Source organism: Parambassis ranga, chromosome 3 (assembly GCF_900634625.1).
Source record: "Parambassis ranga chromosome 3, fParRan2.1, whole genome shotgun sequence".
Taxonomy (NCBI): Eukaryota; Metazoa; Chordata; class Actinopteri; family Ambassidae; genus Parambassis; species Parambassis ranga.
The window spans coordinates 9,680,116-9,698,707 of NC_041024.1; the positions used below are offsets into that span (position 1 = coordinate 9,680,116).

Consider the following 18,592-nt stretch of genomic DNA (forward strand, 5'->3'; position numbering starts at 1 on the left):
TCATTGCGAAACTGGACACCCTTTTTAATCAATAATCTGTTATCTTTGATATGTCATATGAGTCATAATTCATTAAAGCATCAAAAATTTTGATCATTTGATCAAACCATGTGTTCATGCACACATCAAAAAGATGACGACATTAGGAAATGGTTATCAAGCAACAAATGGTGCACTAACTGTCGACCTGTCAGTCATGTGTTGCACAATGACTTCACATTATCTGGATGACATAGGAAGCACTCGGGGAAGAAGCACACGAAATATAGACAGGTCTGAGCCTGAAATCAAACATCATTGCTGTAACAATGTCCAGAGCCCAAACAGAGGCAGAGACTTCAGCTTCAACAGACAACCAAGCAGGGCGACCTGGGATCTGTTATGACGATCTTCATATCATCTGTTATCATGACTAAATTCATATACAAAGGTTTTTTTTATATATATCTAGCAGGGGGCCCTGTAAGGCAGAGGCAGCACAGTGGTTCTTTGAGCTAAATGCTCGCATGCTTGCAGTAACAAATTCCTGGTGATGTTAAGCAGATGTTTTTCCTGGCAAATTAATAGTAGTCTCCCAGAATACAAAACAGGCTACCGCTGAGGTTAATAGGAACCTTATTCATTATTTTTTTGCATGAATTGAGTCATAAACCACAAATCATCTCACAGCAATCCATCTAAGAGTGAATAAGATATATTAAACACAGTTATTAGGACCAAATACTGCAGTACTTTTTATTTTAGTGATAATGCAGCCTTCAGCTTAAATATATCTGACCTTAGTCGCACAGACACTCTTAACTCTGAGGAACCATAATACGGTTTAGTGATGGAATTGGCTTTCTTCACGTCTTGCCCTTTCAAACAGCCCTGAGAGGGGAGGCAGAGAGGGTGGCTGCACTTCTTGTGAAAGGAAGCCCAGCGCACTACCAGCAGGGGAGGAGGATGCTCCCTCTCTTCCTCTCTGTTCCCTGCAGCTGATTGATGCTGGCAGCCTTTTACCTTTTAGTTTACCAGCACAGTGCAGGGCTCAGCTTTGTCACTGGGAGATGCACCAATCTCCGGTGTGCTGCTGGGCGCCGAGAGCAGCTCAGCGGAGACTGCCGACATTTACACCCTCCCTGCCTCTAGACTAAAAAGGACACACGCACACAGTGGTGAAGTAGATGGGTAAAAGAGCTTTGTGGTCAGGGGGGAATCAAGGTGGAGTTCTTGAAGCAGACAGATAACATGGCCACTGGAGAATTGCAGATTTCAATCTCTCTGTCTGAAGCTTTAGTGGGTTCCAATCCTTCTTTATCTGTTGGGCTGTCTGTGTCATGATAGAGGGAAAACAATAACAGACAATGTCGAGAGAATAACAAAAAATATTTTGGCTTTAAAACTTGATTTTAACACAAATTATTTGTTGTTTTTAATAAACTGAGGACTACAGCTCTATTATTTCACAAACTTTTATTGCACAAGGACAATGTTTTCCAATGCTGCGGCATGAAGCAATACTTTAATGTTTTGGTGTGATGCTCTTAAGATTGGAGGTATCAGATCTGCTGCTTTTATTATTATGTTTTATTTTGTGGTGTGTACATTGGATAGGAAGAGGATAGAAGAAAAACAAAATCTTCTTGTCTGCGGGTTTGTCTGCCTTTTGCTGGGACTTTATTGATGGAACAGGCTTCGGTCTGGGTCACAGAGGGAGCTCAGTTTTGAGTGGAATTTATTATTGCTTTTATTTCCTGCATCTTGTGGAGTGATTGAAGTTCATACTTGAACACAAACATGCACCGCCAGACAAATCTATCACTTCTTCAAACTGAAGAGGAAATCAGGTGAAAACAGCTGCAATCCAACTGTGGCAATAGCAGATGTGTCAGGCTGTAAAAACTGATGCTGCCGAATGAATGATATCAGCTTTATGTTGCTATAGATTAGCGAGTCACAATTCAAGAGCACAGCCAAGCTTCACATGATGGATTACAGCTTTTACAGTGTGTTAGTGGCTTGGCCAGACGGCTGCTCCAGGGAAGGATTTGTGAAAGAGGATGTTTGCTTTCCTGTGAAAATGCTGGTGTTCAGAAAAGTTTGCTAATATATCATAACGATAAGCCAAAACACCAAGAACATTTAGCTGAACACAGTTCTCAGAAGTGTTAATGATTGAAGGAATGCATGGACTGTTTGTGGTTTCACTGCTTGGCAACGCAAACATGTAACTGGTAATTGTGTAGAAAAGTCAGGCTTTACAGTGTTTACTTGAGATTAAGAAACAGTTTTAGAAGAAGTGAGCCCTGTCTTTTCCAGGTCAAGATTAAAATGTCAGCTTGTAGAATCAGCATGAAAGGTGTGAAGAATCATAAAAAGGCCTTCATAAGTCTTATCAGTGTTAATGATTCCTGCTTTTACACATTAGAGAACATTAACATACTCAATGTGAGAAGGAGGTTTCGGTCCTGTGTTTAGGTGTCTTGGCTAAATTTGGAAAACAGATGTAGCTACCTGTAAAAGAACAGCTCATAATTCTGAGAAACACACATATTTATGTCCCCTCCCTGTAGCTATGAGAGGCTGAAGTGATTCCTTGAAATAATGTTTCTTCTCATGTAATTGACGCCTCTGTGGTCCACACAAATTCCTTATGGTGTATGCATGAATAAACTATATCCACTCTGCAAACAGAGCCAGCTTTGGATTGTTTTGTATTGAGTGAAGCCTTCATTGATGCACACTTACTGCTGTTTAAATGTAGATTTGTGAAATGTTTCGCAGTTTGCTGGTTCTTTACTACGGTGTAAGCTTTGTGCTGGCTGTGATGTGTGGAAGATGATTACCAAAGAGCCAAGCCTAACAGTTCAACATTGTTAACAGCCTTATCTGAAAATGTAATGGTGGAAAATGTAATGATCATTTCTTTTTATTATTGCCATTACTTTTATGATGCTTTCCAGTTGTTTTCTTGTTGGTTTAGAGCAGAATGAGCTTAGGCTCTAAAAGCATATAAGTCTGTGAGAAATGCACTAATGTCTCTACGAGGACCGAAACCTCTGTGAAAATGTGACATTTCTGATGCAGTTACATTTACCAACAATTAAGTTTTATTTTATGCTCACACATCTAAACAAATAGTGTTGTTTGCCCTGTTAAATACGCATGTATCAAGGATCTGTGGAGGAAATTATATACAAAACGGTATTAAAGACACGCTGGTCACAGTGAGCTGTAGGCACAAACTGTGAGGGAAAGTGTGAAGGATTTAGCACATTGAGGCTGTTAAAGAAAGCCAACATGTCTGCGTTATCTCCTGCAAATTGGCCAATTTGGCTCTTTATCTGTCTCCCGCCTGCGCTCTGTGTATTCAGAAGTATGTGTGCACATTTTTTTTTGTTTTTTTTGGTGAGAGTTTTCTTACGCAGGAAAAAGCATAAATCGAGCAAAATGTGTTTTATAAGTGTTTTATCAGCAGGGGCTAACACACACACACAGGATGCATTAGAAGCAACTGCTTACTAAAAAAGTGTGAATCAGATGAAAAAGGTCATTTAAGTGAAGGCCTTTTTTCAGGCAGCAACATTTTTCACCCATTCGCATGCTAATACATTCAAAGTCAGATGTACAGCTATGCGTGTGTGTGTGTGTGTGTGTGTGTGTGTGAGCTTCAGTTGTATGTTGGCCAATGATGGCATTCTTTACATCCTGTTTCTGGAGCTCACACCAGAGGAAGAGTATAGCGGTCGAGCCTTCCTTTTCCTTTCCAGATGGCAGCATCAGCTGACAGCTCTTTTGTGTTGACACTTCTATCTTTGAGGCTTTTATGAGGCTCTGTAGTAGCAGAAGTGTGTGTGGGTGGTTAGAGAACTGGGTGTGCATTTGTGTGTGTGTGTGAGAGAGAGAGATTTCAAATAAGGCCCCCCCACCCCAGCCACAGCATATTTTTCAGTCACAGTTTCAGATGCTCCTGGATATCTTCTCTGGACAGTTATATGATTAAACTTTTTTTTCGTTAACCCACATTTGTATTCAAGAACACTCCAACACTGCCTGCACAAAAGCCTTTTTTGTAATAGACTTGATCCTGGGATAGCTTGGATTTGTGCCCCAGGATCCCACAAGGGAACAGACATTTGATTACTGTACTTGTCAGCCAAAGAGAACCCCCCCCCCCTCCTTCCTTCCATCCTGCCCAGGGGAGATAACAGACCTCCTCTGTGTTGCAGAGATGGACTGTCCACCGCTCTGCCAGATTGGCACCTAACTTCAACTTTTTTTTTGGCCACAACTTGACAGCATTTGTAGAGCCTTTAAAAATAAAACTTATCTCATCATGGTGTTTTCCTGGTGTCAGCCTTTTCTGGGTAACACACACGACTTAACGGCAGATTGTGTCTGATGCGGCTGTTTTTTTTTTTCAAACATCATTATCTTAATTCGTGACCTCTGAATTTCTAAATGTCACATGTGTGACTTAAATCAGGTCAAATTCTCATCAAAACCCCTCTGGTGGTCAAGGACATCAGTGACCTCTTGGTGGAAGAATTATTAGTTATTTTATAAATCTCGAAAAAAAAAATTTCTTCAAGGAGCATTTCACCCAAACATTGACTTTACTGTGAGTTGTAGCCTATAGTTTGCAAATACTGCTCAGTGATACAGCTGGTGGATGTAGTCTGGTTATAGAAAAATAGTTCCTACACTAAATTGCTCAGGCAAAGATTTGTGTGTTCAGATGGAGATTTTGCTAAAGGAAAGGTGAATTTAATGTCTGATCATTTAAAACAGGACTCTATAAAGAATGAATATGTGCAGATGGAAACATGGTAGTCTTTCTGACACAGTTTTATTTTCTGTACCTTTATATATAAAGAAAAGAATACAACAGCTAACAGGTGACACCAAAAACAATGGTGCACATGTGTGATTGAAATAATGGCGATAATCAGAGAACTATCTTACTAGATGCACAGAATTACTTACAAGAAGAGTACAAGGGGAGCTGCAGGTCCAAACATTACACTGTGGAGTGGAGTTTATGTTCTCCAGCAACCTCTTTACAAAAACATGTCAGTGCAAGCAAAGCTCACAGAGGATCAAGCAGCTCCTAACATTTCTGCCACCCTGAGGAGCCATTTGTGCCACTTACTTAAGAACAAAAGTCTTTGTGAGAGCATTAAATGTTACGAGGTCGTAAAAATAGCCCAGTTAAGGAACCAGTGACAGATCTGAAAAGTTATTTTGAGCTTCTCACTAACCAATGAGATTTATGTTAGACACGATAACATGGCTGAGAGTGTACGCTGCATAAAATATAGAACACAGAGCTGAAAACTGCAAGTTTTGGCTGTTAATTAATAAAAAGTATTTCCCCCAAGTTTCATTACTGCACTCAAGCTGCCAGTTCATCGGCTGAAAACATACTCAGTGTAGCTGGTCCACAGTTTGTCCTCCCCCGGGTCGTTGCTGCCGTATGAGCAGGTCCCAGTGGAGTTGCAGGCCACCATGTGGAAGCCAGCCTCGGCCAGCCTGTCGAACGCCTGCTCCAGAAAGTTGTACTTGAGGTAATACCTGGATGTGTACTTGTCAGGTGGCCTGTCCGGGTCCCGGCTCTCGTTCAGGGTGTCTCCAAAAACCTCTTTAGCCAAAGAGATCTTGCTGCAGACGGTTATCCTGGCCACTCTGCGGAATTTGGCGTCTGCCTGGATGTCTCTCCCGATGGTGTAGCTTCCTCGGTATCCGATGGTAATGTAGCCGAAATTGGCCCCAGGAGAGCGCGGGGTTCTGTCTGAGGAGGAGGTGACCGGGCTGCTGAGCTCGGACTCCTCCGGCTCCCCGCTGTCCTCCGCGTACGAGCTCTCTTTACTGAGCGCTGCCAGGCGCCTCGACAGCTCCGGCAGCTGGAAGAAGTCCGCTTCTTTCTGCAGCCTCCTCCTCTCTTTAAAAAACTCAGGCAGGAAAAGCTCAGAGTCCCGTAAGTAATCCAGAATATACCGGAACAGAAAGCCGTCTCGGTCGAAGAAGAAGCGGCCCTTGCCGTCTGTAGGCAGCTCGGTCGGAGAGCTCTGCGTAAACTTGGTCCACAGGAGAGAGTTGGGGACCGCAGTGAGAGTCTCCAAACGGGTCACATACACCTGACCACCCACGTTAAGCTCCACTATTTCAGGAAAAGTTTGACTGTCAGTTTGTGCCATCTCTGTCCCTCTACTGTGTCCCTGCAGGCGACCAAAGATGGGCGGATAGTTAGGGAGTATCTTCACTGTACAGATATGTTTATATTGGTTTGGCTGTGTGGGAGGAGAAGGAAAAGGACGGGCGAGAGAGACATTAACTGTTCAGCGCAAAGCTCAGAGTTAAAAAAAAAATATGCTGCCTTCAATGACTCCCTGGAAGTCTCAACTTCCTACTTCAAAAGTTGTAAACATCTTGGTTTTGTATTTCAAAATGATAAACATTAAGCTGTAGAGTAACCTTTAATAAATAAAAAATAAGCAGCAGAGGATACTACAAATGTTAATAATATTAATAATAATAATACTAGGGCAGAGCTTTTATTTGAAACATAATAATACGCTCTAAAAGTGGAGAACAACCTATAACAGGGCTCTCCATTCACTATGTTTACATAAAGCTCCACAATGCTAATAACACATTATATAACCTGTCACATAAAATGACACCAGTGACTGTTAGCAGTATGTTATTGTTTACTTTTCCCATCTGTGCTCTTCATCACTATTAGATTGAAAGATTCACTCACAGAAATGCTTTGCAAATATGAAGAGACAATTTGAAACATTTTTGTGGTGGATTCTGGGAGATTTTTCCAGGAATTTAAAACCATTCTTTAACAAAAGAATAATTCACACTGTGGAAATACCCAAAGGCTTCCAAGAAAACCAAATTGGTGAGGTCCAAAGAGGAGGCAATGTCTGGGATGCAGAGGACGTGCTGCTAATGGACGTCCTGGAAAAGGCTCACAGGGAGAGAATCACGAAGATTCAGCACTTCGTTTGAGTGCATCAAGGGAGCCTGCTGATTAACATCCATCAGTACAGTGTAAACCAAAAGTGCTGCACAGAAACACACAAAGAGAACAGAAACACCCAGCATGTCTCTTGTGTCCATATACTTGTATCATCATCAGGTGTAGAAGAGGCAGCTTCAGATTAGGATTACTGCTGTGCAGCTGTCCAACTTTTATGACTGAATTCACTAAACTGTATGGACAGTTTCTTTTTTACAACACACACTGATGCCTCATCTTTCATTTACAAGTTTTCCATTCAGGTTCAATTTTTTGGACTATACTGACATCTAGTGGAGAGTGAATGACAACACATGTTGTTTTTCTTGTGTCATTATTATAACTAGTATCAGCACACACTGAATTGTAGAAATATTGAGCTCTTCATGCTGACAGTAGGCTTCATTAAAAGTAAGACAGACATATTACTTCTGTGAACAAACAACAAAGCTGATAATGTATAGACAAATCTGTTTTCAGTGCACTTCTGGCTGGTGACAGGTCAGTTTCTCCCATTTAACATTCAGTAAAACCTGCAAAGCCTTGCATTGCTTTGAATATCATCATATACATGTAAGCAAACATCAGTGCTGCTGTGTTGTTATGGTAAAATAAACGGCTGAGTCTTTTTCTCACAGCACATCTAAATTGCTGTCGTCTGCTTAGTCTCAGCCTACTGTCTGTGTCATCACTGTTAAAGGTTACTCTTTTTCTCACAGCTCGGCAGAAGATAATTGGATAAAGGAAGTTGTAAAGTTAAATTCTGCAACCATTTCCTAGAGAAAATGAAGGTTACCCTAATTATATAGTAGGTAGTTCTCCATCGTCATCGTCTCAGTCCCTCAGTCTGTCTCAGTCCTTATGTCTCCATCCACTCTTCTGGTTCCGAACATTCGGGTGGTGAACAATTGACTGCACTACAAAAAACACAACTGTTTTTAGTACAACTACAAGTTTTCTTCTCCATTTGGTCTAAAGTAAGTGTGGTATCCAAAATGTTTGCTTTATTCTGAAAGGCCTTGTTTTTCATCTGTGTATATTCTATGTGGTTATGGTTGTGTGTGTGTGTCATCTCTCAGTCTGAGGAATCTTGTGGCCTCCTGCTTGTGACATAAAGCAGCCTTCTTATCTGACACCCAGCCAGAAGCTGTCACTCTGCAGCGTACTGGTGTCTGACCTCTAGAGCACCCAGCCCATCATCCATGTGTTGCCTCTCCTCTCTCGCCCTAGCTCAACTCGTCTCCAGTGATCCTCTCCCTGCTCTTGTCCGACACAAAGACAGAGACAGGCAGAAGCCTCCTCTTTTTCTTTGTCAACAGGAGAACACTGCTCTTTACTCTTTTTTTCCCTCTCTAAAGCACACTCTGGCCTACAGTACACACACACACACACAGGAGAAGCTTTGTGACAGTGTGCCTGCTGTTGCTCTGTCGCTGTTGTCTGGCTCACAATCACAAAATCCATGTCACAGTTTGTCCCTATACTGTGTGCTTAATGTTTTCTGGCTTCTAACACACTATCCTAAAGAACTTCCTCTTCACTTGTATCATAATATATGTATATATGTGTGTATATGTTCCACCAGCTGATTCATATTCCTTGTGTGTGTGTGTGTGTGTGCATGCGTGTGTATATGTCCTACCAGCTGATTCATATTCCTTGTGTGTGTGTGTGTGTGCGCGTGTGCGTGTTCTTGTCACCTTCTCTCAGGGTTACATCTGAACCACTGTGTCCCTCAATCAGCTCTAATGGATCCTCTGGCTCAGACTCAGCCAGGGCACTGACTGTGATACTAAAGACACTCAAACACACACACACACAGGACAGGGTGGGGCTGGAGGCTGTTGTGCGTCGTGATGAGCTAAGAGGTATGACGACCCTCCTAACATTTTCTTCCCGTTTTTGTCCTTCGTTTCCTCTATTGTGCTTCACCGTTCTGCTCCTCAGTGCCTAACCAACAGCCTAATGTAAGAGTTTAGTAAATCTAAAAATACATTTTAATATTCATTGTTGTGTTTTTAAAAAAGTCAAAAAAATCTAAAATCGTGAAGCCATAAATGTAACATTACATAACAAACAAGCTGCATTTTCATGTGAAATCTGTCCCCCTGTGTCTTTATGTCTGCCCACCACCACCGCCACTCTCCCCCTCACCAGGGCACTTGTGTTGCATGTGAATGGTTCACATGGGTCCTATCCACCCTCCTTTTTGCGAACAGTGAACAGGTCCCCTGGGGCCAATGTGTCCATTCCTGTGTGTGTGTGTTTGTGTGTGGGTGGTCATTACATTATTCTCCCCAATGACTTTCTATGGGATGGGATGGGGGGGCGGGGGTATTTCTCTTTACTTCCTGTCTTTAGAAAAGAGATGGACTGAGGGGGGCATATTATAAAGCAGAAGCTTTTCAGTATTTAAATCCAAATATTTTGAAATGATAACATATTTAGTTCAAACCCAGCTATGCACAGGCATAACTGAAACAAATGTACGTTTTATGTTTATACCGTCAGCCTCTACACACAGTGACCACCATGCGTTGGAACAATATGATTCTCATTGATCCATTTGGAGCTGATAGCGTGTAAAATTCTGGTCTGGAGTCCCAGCTTTGATCCACATGAGAGGAGCTGATTCATAGTTCTGACTCATTAAGAATTGGTGGGTTTGCTGATTGTGGAGCAGTTGTCTAATTTCTGCAGTGAGTTCCAGACACCGGCCTACCTGCAGACGACTTGAGTGGAACAAAGCTGCTTCTATAATTAGGTTCCCCTGGTTGATTTGATTATGGCAGCCACTACAGTCATTTTGCCATAGATGCTCCTCAGCTGCTTGGAGGGACTAATGGAGGAGATGGAGAGATATATGGGAAACAATTAGACATGACATTATCGTATTAGGCATGTTCTAGCATGTTCCTGTTCTTGTTCATAAAGAAGCTACATGTTTGTGCTAATAAATAAAAATATTATAATCATAAAAATATTTACTATTGCTCACATATTTCCTTTTCTATTCTGCATTGTTCCTTTTTGTCTCCCCCCACCTTTCCTTGCTGTCTTCCCGTGTTTCAATTAGCTGTCCTGCAATTAAATTACAGGGGACATTACCTCAGAAGGACATAAATAGTAGCACGCCATCATGATGACGGTGCCTCAGCTTCAGATAAGGTATGAGATTTCTTGTGTCACATTATCTGGAGAAGAGATGCAGAAACCATGTCCATTGCTCTGCATTATGCTTAAATGACACCGTTTCCCTGCACTCAACAAATGTGTTGTGCACACTGTTACCTCACGTGTATGATGGAAGGTAAAAGGCAATGGAATATTTGTATGGAGAAACAAAACAATATACAAATGTCTTTACAGTCTGCTCCATTACACCCTTATGCATAAATGGCAGCACAATGGAATGGCTGAGGGTGGAAGTGAGGTGGATGTTGGGACTGGTGTCTATTTTCTTTACAATGTGGTTAATTTTATACACAGCATGGTTAGATTTAGAGGGGGGAAAAACAGCGTTCTTACAGTTAAACACATGTTACAGGTAAGACGTCTCTCATTTTAAATGTTTGTAATGGTTAATAAGCTACCTATGGCATTGCAGTGGTGGCAGACAATTCTGTTTTTTTAAAATAAGGAAATAAACTAATTGTTACAAATCTTATTTCCAGCAAGCAGGTTAAACCCGGACAGTCAGTTTGAGTTGTGTCTTCTCTCCAAAGTTATCACGGCATCACATTAGATGTGTATCTGAATGCACTGTCTCCTCTAAGTAATCACATCTACTTATGTACACATTCAGGGTAAGTGGGACCTTGAATCCCAGAATTCCTTTTTATCTCTAAAGGTTGGGGTCTGGGAAAATAGAAGAACACAGTTGAAGCAGATAAAATGTAGTGCTGGAAATGTGGCTCTATTTCCTATTGATAGTCAGCCTAGCACTTTCATATCAATAAGTGTGTGGTACATTCCATGCCATGCCAATCAAATTCACACAATGCTGATTAAATCTGCCAGTGTTATGTAAATTGTTATTTTTTAAGGTGTCTGTGGCGACATTCCCTGACATTTTGGCAGCAAAGCTGCAGAGGGAAGCAGCCACAGCCATGGAGAAAATTTGCCATGGAGAAAATTTCGTGTTCATGCATTTAATCAAATAATCCCTCAAAAACAAAAAGAATAATTTCTAACTTATTAATTATTACTGCAATAATAAATATCTACACACACACACATATACATGTGTCCATCCATCCATCCATCATCCATCATCTGAACCCACTTTGAACCCGTGGGGTCATGGGGGGCTGGAGCCTATCCTATCTAAGGGTAAGAGGCGGGTGTGTGTGTACATATAAAAATAAAATTATTATAAACTGAAGATGAAAAAACAGATCAATGTCACAAAGGTAGCATAGGACATTCTAAATGTACCCTCTGGTTGTGAATGAATCTGTTTTGGTTTGCATCCAAATGCTCTGTAGAAGGCAGTGTTCTAAAGAAACCCCACCAATGATCTTCTCTCCTCTCTCCTCCCATAAAGCCTTAAATAAATGGATTGACTTTTGGACAAGCAACAGTTTTGTCTCATAATTGTTAATTATCATGAGTGCTCTCTGAGGTACTTTCTATGAATGGAGGATGAGACTCTCTCTTTCTCCATCCACTGTTCTCTTTATGGGATTGGTCTTAGTTCTCAAGGACGTCGAAAAGGACGATCGTGATGGAGGGAGGAGCTGCAATGGAAGGGTGGGGCACCTGCGTCATTCCTGCGCATTAGAGCTGGTGAATTTTATAGCAGCGGGCGCCAGTAAGCATCACCCCCACCCAATTTTATCCTCCCTCAACTGACCACCAGCAACCCCGCCCAGCCACCCACCCCCCCTGAGTGGCTCCTCCCCTGGACCCAGACAAGAGAGAGTACAGCACTTAAAGTAATGTAAATAACCGGAGAGGGAGAGCTATTTTAAGATGTCGTCTTTCACTGTGGACAAGGAGGGGGGACAAAGATGCAAGCCGAGCGAATGTAATTTCAGTCACGTTTTCAGACATGTTCTCTTTCTTAGTCCAGCTAGCTGAAGGGCCTGACAGACAAGAAAGTGCTTGGACAAGCAAATTTACATTAAGCCTTTTTTTTCTTAAGAAAATAGCAGGCAGTGACATCTGTCCTTAAATTTCATACAGAAAAGAAGATATTTCTAAAATATTTAACATAATATAGGTATCACAAACTAATTTTCTGTATTTTGTTGTGGAACTTGTGTCTCAACCAAGACATTTGAAGGAAAAAGGAGGTAGGGAATGCAACAACGTGAAATTTTGAAAAATAAAAAACCAAATAAAATGTTACAATAAAGTCTTCAAGAACACGAAGAAGCAATTTTGTCTTCTTACAAAAGTATGATTTATATATTTTTCCTGAATTATTTCCTTTTTTATTGTTTCATCTTTTATGACATCAAAAATAAATAAACATTTAAACAGCATCCTTTTCATCTTATATGAATATTTTATATAATTCTTTACCTATATATTGTTTCATCCTCATATGTACACAAACATACACATCACAGAGAAAATAATCTGTACACTGCTGCTGACGACAAATAGACAGACTTGCAAGTCAGTTAGTTTGACTCTGCAGTTCATAAAGAAAAACATTGGCTGTATAATATATTCAGATTTCTGCTGAGGTTACATTCATTTTCAAGTCTTTGTTCACTGCAGTTTGACCAGAAGCCAGTCAGAACTGTGGAAATAAACGTATCTCTTTTCATTAAGGCAGGTGAATACAAGATAATTTGAAACACTACGTCACACTGATGCTTAAACTGTTTCTACACCTTAAAGAGAATATAGGTCGGCTACCATCACTACTGCTTGTATATTTTCTACTCAGCATGACACATGGATTGATTCTTTCTTGATTCATAAACATGAATATAATCAATGATAAACACGATGTCTGTCTTTTTAATGAAAGAGTGAATTTATGAGTTCACAGTGCTGCAGTGTAATCACAACATAAAGCTATAAAATGTTTTACATCATTTCCTTGTGTTGATATATATTTAACTTCTGTTCTCTTACAGATTTTTAATAGTAATTTCTGTTGTTACAGTGTGTGTGTGTGTGTGTGTGTGTGTGTTATTGCTTTTGTATACAGTCTACTAAACGATGGTTGTGCTGTCAGTCACGTTTGATCTGATTAATTCCTTCTGACTTGATATTTCACTAATTTCTCCGTCTATAAACTGAAGCATCATTTCTCTGAACTGCTCATCTGCTATGATTTGTTTTTTTCATTAGTAAATGAAATTAATAAATCCAATGAAAAGTCTCTTTACGGTCTAAACCAGCTCAAAAAAGGGTGAATATACAGTACAACTATCTAAGTACTATGGGTGCATATTTGTGTTTGCTTTACTTCACAGAGAGACATCTTCATGTCTGGACAATCAGCAAGCTGCTATACACTACATATCCTGTCATGTGGCTGTTATCCAATCAAGCGAGATGTCGTAGTTTGTAGTCCCGTGGTGTGTAAGGGGGGATTTCTTGCTGTCTCTTGGTTTTCTGGCAGTTTAGTCACGTGCTCAGTGTTCATTTTTTCAAATTTCTTTTTTTTTTTTAAATTACATCCCAGTTCCGTCATTCCTCGTCATGGTGGGAGGAGTCAGGGCTGGACTCCTCCTCCTCTTCCACTGTTTCCTTCGGCAGCGTGTCACGGCGTGTGAAGGCAGCCGCCAAGGTCACACTCAGCCGGGGTTTCATGGGTGCCATTTCCGACAGCCCGATGTTGTTTCCACGAGTCACAAGCGTTGTCTTATCCATAATCTCTCCACTGTGCTTGGACACCACTGCATCGAGAAAGTCGTATTTGTGTGAGATCTTGCCGCTTTCAAACAGATACTTTGCCAGGTATGAGAAAGCAACATTTGCCAGAAAGGAGGCAAGCATAGAGACGGTCTTGAAGGGGAACTTCTGGATGACAATTTCTTCTATTTCTCCAGTTATGTGGTGCACGCGTTTCTCAACGGTCCAGCCAGGGTAATAAATGAAAGGAGGCAGCTTCAGGTAGGGTTCACCTCCACCTATACGCAGCACCATACCGAACAGGTACGCAGCTACTGAGCCGTATGTGTTGGTGCCTTTGACAAATAGCACGCTGAGCAGCTGGGGGAAGATGATGACATACACCAGATCGGAGCTCAGGTACCACAGACCGTAAACTGTGCCAGTTACCAGCGCCATTAAGGTGGCCAGGCCGCCAAATACAAAGATAGTGATACGCATCACCCACACGATTTCACGGTCGGATGCCTGAGGACAGAGAGTGACAAAAACAACAGTACAACAACCAGAGATACACAGAAAACATGAGTTCTATGAAAACTGGCTGAAACAAACATGAACTTACAGACTGCCTGAAGGCGAGCTGGTAGATATTCCTCGCAAACATGGAGCTTGCTGAAAGGATGGAGGAGTCTGCAGATGACATGACAGCTGCAGAAACTGCACCAAGCCCAAAAAAAGAGACGAATGGCGGGCAAAGGTGTTGGAGCACGATAGGCAGAATCATGTCTGCTTCCTCCTTTTCCCTAGGAGAAATGCCACCATATGATGTCTGGTTCCAGTCTGAATAAAGAAGAACATTTAAAGAACTTTTAAAATGACACTCAGCATATATTTTACTAATAAAGGGATTCAAATAGCACCTCATGTCAGTATTTGGAGTTGAAGGCTCATACTTCAGGACAAAACCAGTTGTGCATTCTTGTTCACTGAAGAATTTGATGCCTAAAAATCTGAAGATCCAACCACTAATTTGGTCCCTTGCCTCCCTCTAATGTAATATTTACAGAACCAGCGTGGTTATTAAATGGATTGCTGCTTCATTATGGATGAGGTGAACCATCTGCTATTTATCAGGTTCTCTCAGATCTAAGGGCAACATGGACCCATCCAGAGACCCCCCCCCCCTCCCAGCACCCAAACAAATACACACACACTCACAAGCTGCACATATCATGCCAGCTAATACGTCTCTAACCTGTGGAGGCTCCAATGGCACCGATGAGAACGGAGGGCACAGCCATGACGAGGCACCCGAAAGCAGCCAGAAAGGAGAGGACCTGTGCGTAGGTAGCAGAGGAGGCTGACAGGACTCTCTGGAAATACACCTGCCAAGGTATTCCACCCAGCATCTGTGGCACAGTCACAGAGCTGAGATTAACATACTGAAAACTAAAATCCAGCAAGTCAATATTCATATATAACAATCTATCTTAACACAACCTGTCGGAGAGCAGATGATTAATTCAGACCTGATTAAAAGAGACTGTGACATTTTAGCGGTCCAATAAACATTTATTATCTTAACTGATTAACCTATAGATTATTTATGAGACGAATTAGATTGATGAAGTGTGCAGATGAACAGCTTGTCACGTACCAGGAGGCAGAAGTTGTCGATCCAGACCCAGGTGTCGCTCTTGTGGACGCTGCCTCTCCAGGGTGACTGGTACACTTGCTTCACTGCTGTAACAGTGATGTCTGATACGGCTGGGTTGGTCAAAGCAAAGGGGACACTGATCCACTGCAGACAGACAGAAATGAATGTAACACATACAGTTAAAAAAACAGGAGCACAGGAGCACAGGAGCAGCAATATTTATCTCCGCATGAACCTACCAGGCCAACAAAGATGCAAAACAACTGCACCACATCCGTATATGCGACAGAGTAAAGTCCTCCAACCAGAGTGTAAAAAATTGCAATGAGAGCAGAGATGACCACGGACATTTTAATGTTGATGTCCACGATGACGCTCAGAGTAGCACCTAAGGTCACGGAAACAGATGAAACAATATTATGGTCACTGCAGCTTTATAAAGTCTCTGATTTGGTTTGTGGTTAGCAGAGAACTAAACTTACCAAGGGCAGATAAGATGGCTGCAGACCAGAAAATCTCACCCATGAGTGCGGGTATGAAGAGGAGGCCACCCATACGTTTACCATACAGCTGTTGGAACGGGTCCAACATGGTGACGTAACCTCGAGAGCGCATAGGCTTGGCAAAAAATAAACCACCTGGGACAAAGAGTGGACACAAGTCAGGGTAATAGACACAACCACCATCTAAGGACCCTAAATTTAAATAGGAGGCATAATGGAAGAAAGTCTAAAAAGAAAAGATGCTGATGCTTGGACAGAACATATTTTACTGCAAAGATTTTAATGGCCTGCCTCTTAAGAACGACCACTCATCAAGGTCTGTGCATTAGCACCCAGTCCAATAGGGTCAATAGGTCAATGTAATGTGTAGGTTTTCTTTCACTGAATTTTCTTAAGGATATGCTTAGAAATAATATAAAACTTACATTTTTAAACATGAGTAACATTTAGCATAACTCACCCACAACCAGACTGAGTGCATATCCAAAGGGGGCTTGAGCCCAAGCCAAGCCATAATCCGGGAGATACACGTACTCAGCTGTGCCATTGATGTATCCTCCTCCAACCCAGGTCGCTAGAAAGCACACATACAAACCACGTTTTTAAAATCATATTTTGATTTTTTTTATGCTTAAATAAGTTGCGGACAAAAATATTTGCTCATAAGATCAATTTATATAATTGATCATTTACGTCCTTACTTTTCACTTTTTAAAAGTAGAAAGCTGAAAGTAAACGACACTACTCATCCAAAATAAATGATGAAGTGATAAATACAAACTTTACCTGTCATTGTGAATCCTCCGACAAATAATCCAATGTCTCTCCCTCCGACCATGATGGTTTCGCTGCGGTCGGTGCCCTCCGCCTCCCCCGAGTGCTTGTTCTTCCATGCTGCCCAAATGCCGACGAAGAGAATCAGCAGATAGAAGACCGCGATAGCCACAAGCCCCTCTGCATGGATGGTCATTGTCGCAGCGGTCTTCCGCTAGGAACGGGAGGGCATGAAGACCTGCGTGGGCGCACGGAGAAAGAGGATCAGACATTAATAAGTCAGTAAGAAATGCAGTTATTTGGCATGTTATTCTTTGATTTGGATCCACGAGCAAATGGAAATTGATAGGTGCCAGCATGTTGAGGTCTTTGGTTGATATTTAAAATAACAAGAATAATTGTTTTATTTCCCCCCTTTGTTGGGATGAGGCCTATTCTAACCTGTTAAAAGAAAATAACCAACAAGATCAACCCACAGATATTTTCGTTTGATTATTTGTTCGATTTGGCACTTAGAACAGGTTTAAAACAGTTTAAAGGCAGATATTAGTTTTGAAAGCATCTTTAAAAAAACATTACTTACAAGTTACAACATGGCACAATAAATGTGTGGCAGAATTTAACGCTTTATTACCATAAGTTTAAAATCTGCAAGGTGCCCTGGAAGGTCAGTGTACAAGCAGTACATGTGCATCTTTCACGGAAACAACCTCTCTAAATAACTGAAAATAGATAAATAAAATCTGTGATAAATACGTTTAAGCAATAAATAAAACATTTTAAATTGTTATCCTGTCGTGTGGTTTTGTTTTTTTGTCTGTCCCTTTCTTTCTGCAGCGTCTTTACTCCTCTCCTTTTGTCACGATTTCTGTGCGTAAAATTCAAATTACGCACAGGATTCAATATATAAAAAAGACACAACCAACGTCCAGTTCTTTCGTAAGATAGTTATTGTAGCATTGCTTTGTTCAAAGAAATTAAATGTACTCAAAAAAACACATGCAAAACTTACCTCAAGTGTTTGTAGAGTCATGTGCTGGGGCACCTGAGGAAAACAGTGAGCACAACAGTTAGTCAGGATATAAAGATCCGCGTTCTTCTTTTGCACCGCGAGGAACAGTCAAATGAAATGTTAGTGGGGGTCTCCCGGGTGACTTACTGAGGCTTATAAGGGGGCAGGTACCGTCAGAGGACCGAAACGCGTCAGAAATAACCAAACGTCCCTCTTAATGAGCACCTTGCATGGAGACACGTCATACTGCACTGTCTGATCTAACTGGGGGAGGGTGGGAGAGATTCCTTTACTCAATAACGTGGATGGATGACATTTTTTTAAATCACTGAATCACTGAATGGCATGAGACGAATTCTAATATCAACGTTGCATTTGTACGCATTGACTAATCAATAATGTGTGGGGGTGTTTGATTCTCCTATGGCTAATGCGCAGCGCGTAATAGCCGTCTGGAGGCACAGCCACTCTTCCTGTGGCCTTTTATGAGCTGCTACTCTAACCTTGTAACTAGAGCTAACCCTGCTGCACATAAACACTTTCACAAGAGGTGAAAACCCAAATATTCTAGCACTTGTGCATTACAGTCTTCAGAAAATAGTCCAACCTTCTTCCTCGTTTTCTTGTGCCTGTAACACAGAGGACTTTGCAGACTACAGGCGTAATCCTCCCCACCTTTAGGCAATTAAAATTAATTCAAATGTGTCTGCCACTTCCCCTTCAGGATATATATCAATGAGCTACGTCTACTTAATGGTCCCCTCAGGTTCAAGTAGTTTAATCTGGACTTCTCTTGTCAAAACTGACAGGCATCCAATTAGGATAGATCCTGA

At 41.4% G+C, this 18,592-nt stretch overlaps 2 protein-coding genes across 2 annotated transcripts; both read right to left on the minus strand.

Annotated features, from left to right (window-relative positions):
* Positions 1 to 4,812: 4,812 nt before the first annotated feature.
* Positions 4,813 to 6,286, minus strand: LOC114433311 (BTB/POZ domain-containing protein KCTD12-like). Its single transcript, XM_028401809.1, has one exon. The coding sequence runs from the start codon at positions 6,177 to 6,179 to the stop codon at positions 5,391 to 5,393; it is 789 nt and encodes a 262-aa protein (XP_028257610.1). The 5' UTR covers positions 6,180 to 6,286; the 3' UTR covers positions 4,813 to 5,390.
* A 6,738-nt stretch (positions 6,287 to 13,024) lies between these two features.
* On the minus strand, positions 13,025 to 17,941 carry slc5a7a (solute carrier family 5 member 7a). Its single transcript, XM_028402091.1, has 10 exons — positions 17,907 to 17,941; positions 17,760 to 17,792; positions 16,760 to 16,985; positions 16,434 to 16,547; positions 15,953 to 16,108; positions 15,710 to 15,858; positions 15,471 to 15,614; positions 15,069 to 15,222; positions 14,436 to 14,653; positions 13,025 to 14,338 (listed from the first exon to the last, which is right to left on the minus strand). Exons 3-10 carry the CDS (start codon positions 16,941 to 16,943, stop codon positions 13,667 to 13,669), a joined length of 1,791 nt encoding a protein of 596 aa, XP_028257892.1. The 5' UTR covers positions 16,944 to 16,985; positions 17,760 to 17,792; positions 17,907 to 17,941; the 3' UTR covers positions 13,025 to 13,666.
* Positions 17,942 to 18,592: the final 651 nt, after the last annotated feature.